At 48.0% G+C, this 1,340-nt stretch overlaps 1 protein-coding gene across 1 annotated transcript in view; it reads left to right on the top strand.

The window, feature by feature from the left end:
• The window catches only part of DNAH17 (dynein, axonemal, heavy chain 17), a 172,697-nt gene that overhangs the window by 45,063 nt on the left and 126,294 nt on the right, over positions 1 to 1,340 (top strand). Inside the window, exon 18 of the mRNA XM_011966878.1 lies at positions 568 to 711. Coding sequence (XP_011822268.1) covers positions 568 to 711 — 144 coding nt within the window. The remainder of the gene's footprint in view (positions 1 to 567; positions 712 to 1,340) is intronic.

Below are 1,340 nucleotides of genomic sequence, written 5' to 3'. Positions count from 1 at the left end.
CCACTCACCCATCTACGAACCCCATCCATCCATCTGTCCATCCACCCACCTGACTCATCAATGCACCCCACCCACTAATCCACCCATACAACCAACCACCCACCCACCAGCCCCTGCTCTGTGCCAGGCATACTGCTGAGTGCTGGGGGTACAGTGTTGGAGGGGATGGTCAACCTTTGGCCTCATGAATTTGCGCATCAAAAGGGCATGCAGACCAAAGACAAAGACGGGTAAATAAAATAATTCTGAGTGGCCCTCTGAGCCATGGTGAGCATAAATAACAGGTTGCTAGAGGAAACCCAACTAGAGATGGAGGTATTCCTTTGGGAGGAAGGGACATTTGAGCTGAAATCAAAAAGATTGGAAGCCAGATCCAGCAAGAAAGTGAGGGAGCAGCCGTGCAAAGCCTTGTGTAGGAAGGAGGCCAACCCCTGCAAGATGCTCAAAGCAGCCCCGTGTGTCCGGCGTGTGAACATGAACGGGTGGTCCAGAGAGTCACTAAACAGTGTGATGGAAGAGCAAACACACCCAGTGAAGCGAGGCCCAACTGTTTGCTTCTGTTTGCAGGAAAATGCAGAACTGTTCAGGGCAGACACACTGAGTCTGCCCTGGAAGGATTATGTCATCTACATTGACGACATGGTCTTAGACGAATTTGACAAGTTCATTCACAAATCTCTGAATTTCCTGATGGACAACATGGTTACAGATGTAAGTTATAGACATAAGGTAATATATATATGTGTATATGTATTCTTATATGTTAGAATCTATAGTTTCTAATTTCCTGATGAAAGAACAGGCTATCATTTTATAGACTTATTAAAATACACCTTAGGTGATCCACTTGACCTGGTTTTAAACCTGGAAGTCCTGCATCTCAGAATCCCCTCAGTCCCAGGCACTCAGGACTACTGGTCACCTTAAATCTGCCATAACTTAAGTTGGCTGCAGAAAACCTCAGGAGACCTAAGAGGGTGGTCCTACCTCACTGCCAGGTGAGGGAAAGTGGACACCACTGCCCCCTACTCGTGTGGACTGGGGGGAGGGTCTCCTGTCAGCAGCAACAGCCATTCACCTACTCAGTTCTAGAAAGCTGAGGAGCAGGTAAACCAGTCAGCAAAGAGGTTGTGCTGGTTAATCCCATGGAGGCATTCTCTTCATGGCAATGGCCCCTTTCCTACCTGTGTCGTCTTTTTTTTTTTTTCTTTTTTTTTTTTTTTTTTAGAGACGTTGCTCTGTCGCCCAGGCTCGAGTGCAGTGGCGCGATCTCAGCTCACTGCAACCTCCACTTCCTGGGTTCAAGCAATTCTCTGCCTCAGCCTCCCAAGTAGCTGGGC

Source organism: Mandrillus leucophaeus, unplaced genomic scaffold, assembly GCF_000951045.1.
Source record: "Mandrillus leucophaeus isolate KB7577 unplaced genomic scaffold, Mleu.le_1.0 Scaffold1, whole genome shotgun sequence".
Taxonomy (NCBI): Eukaryota; Metazoa; Chordata; class Mammalia; order Primates; family Cercopithecidae; genus Mandrillus; species Mandrillus leucophaeus.
Note: the sequence above shows the minus strand (reverse complement) of the source record. Positions and strands in the feature narration are given on the sequence as shown.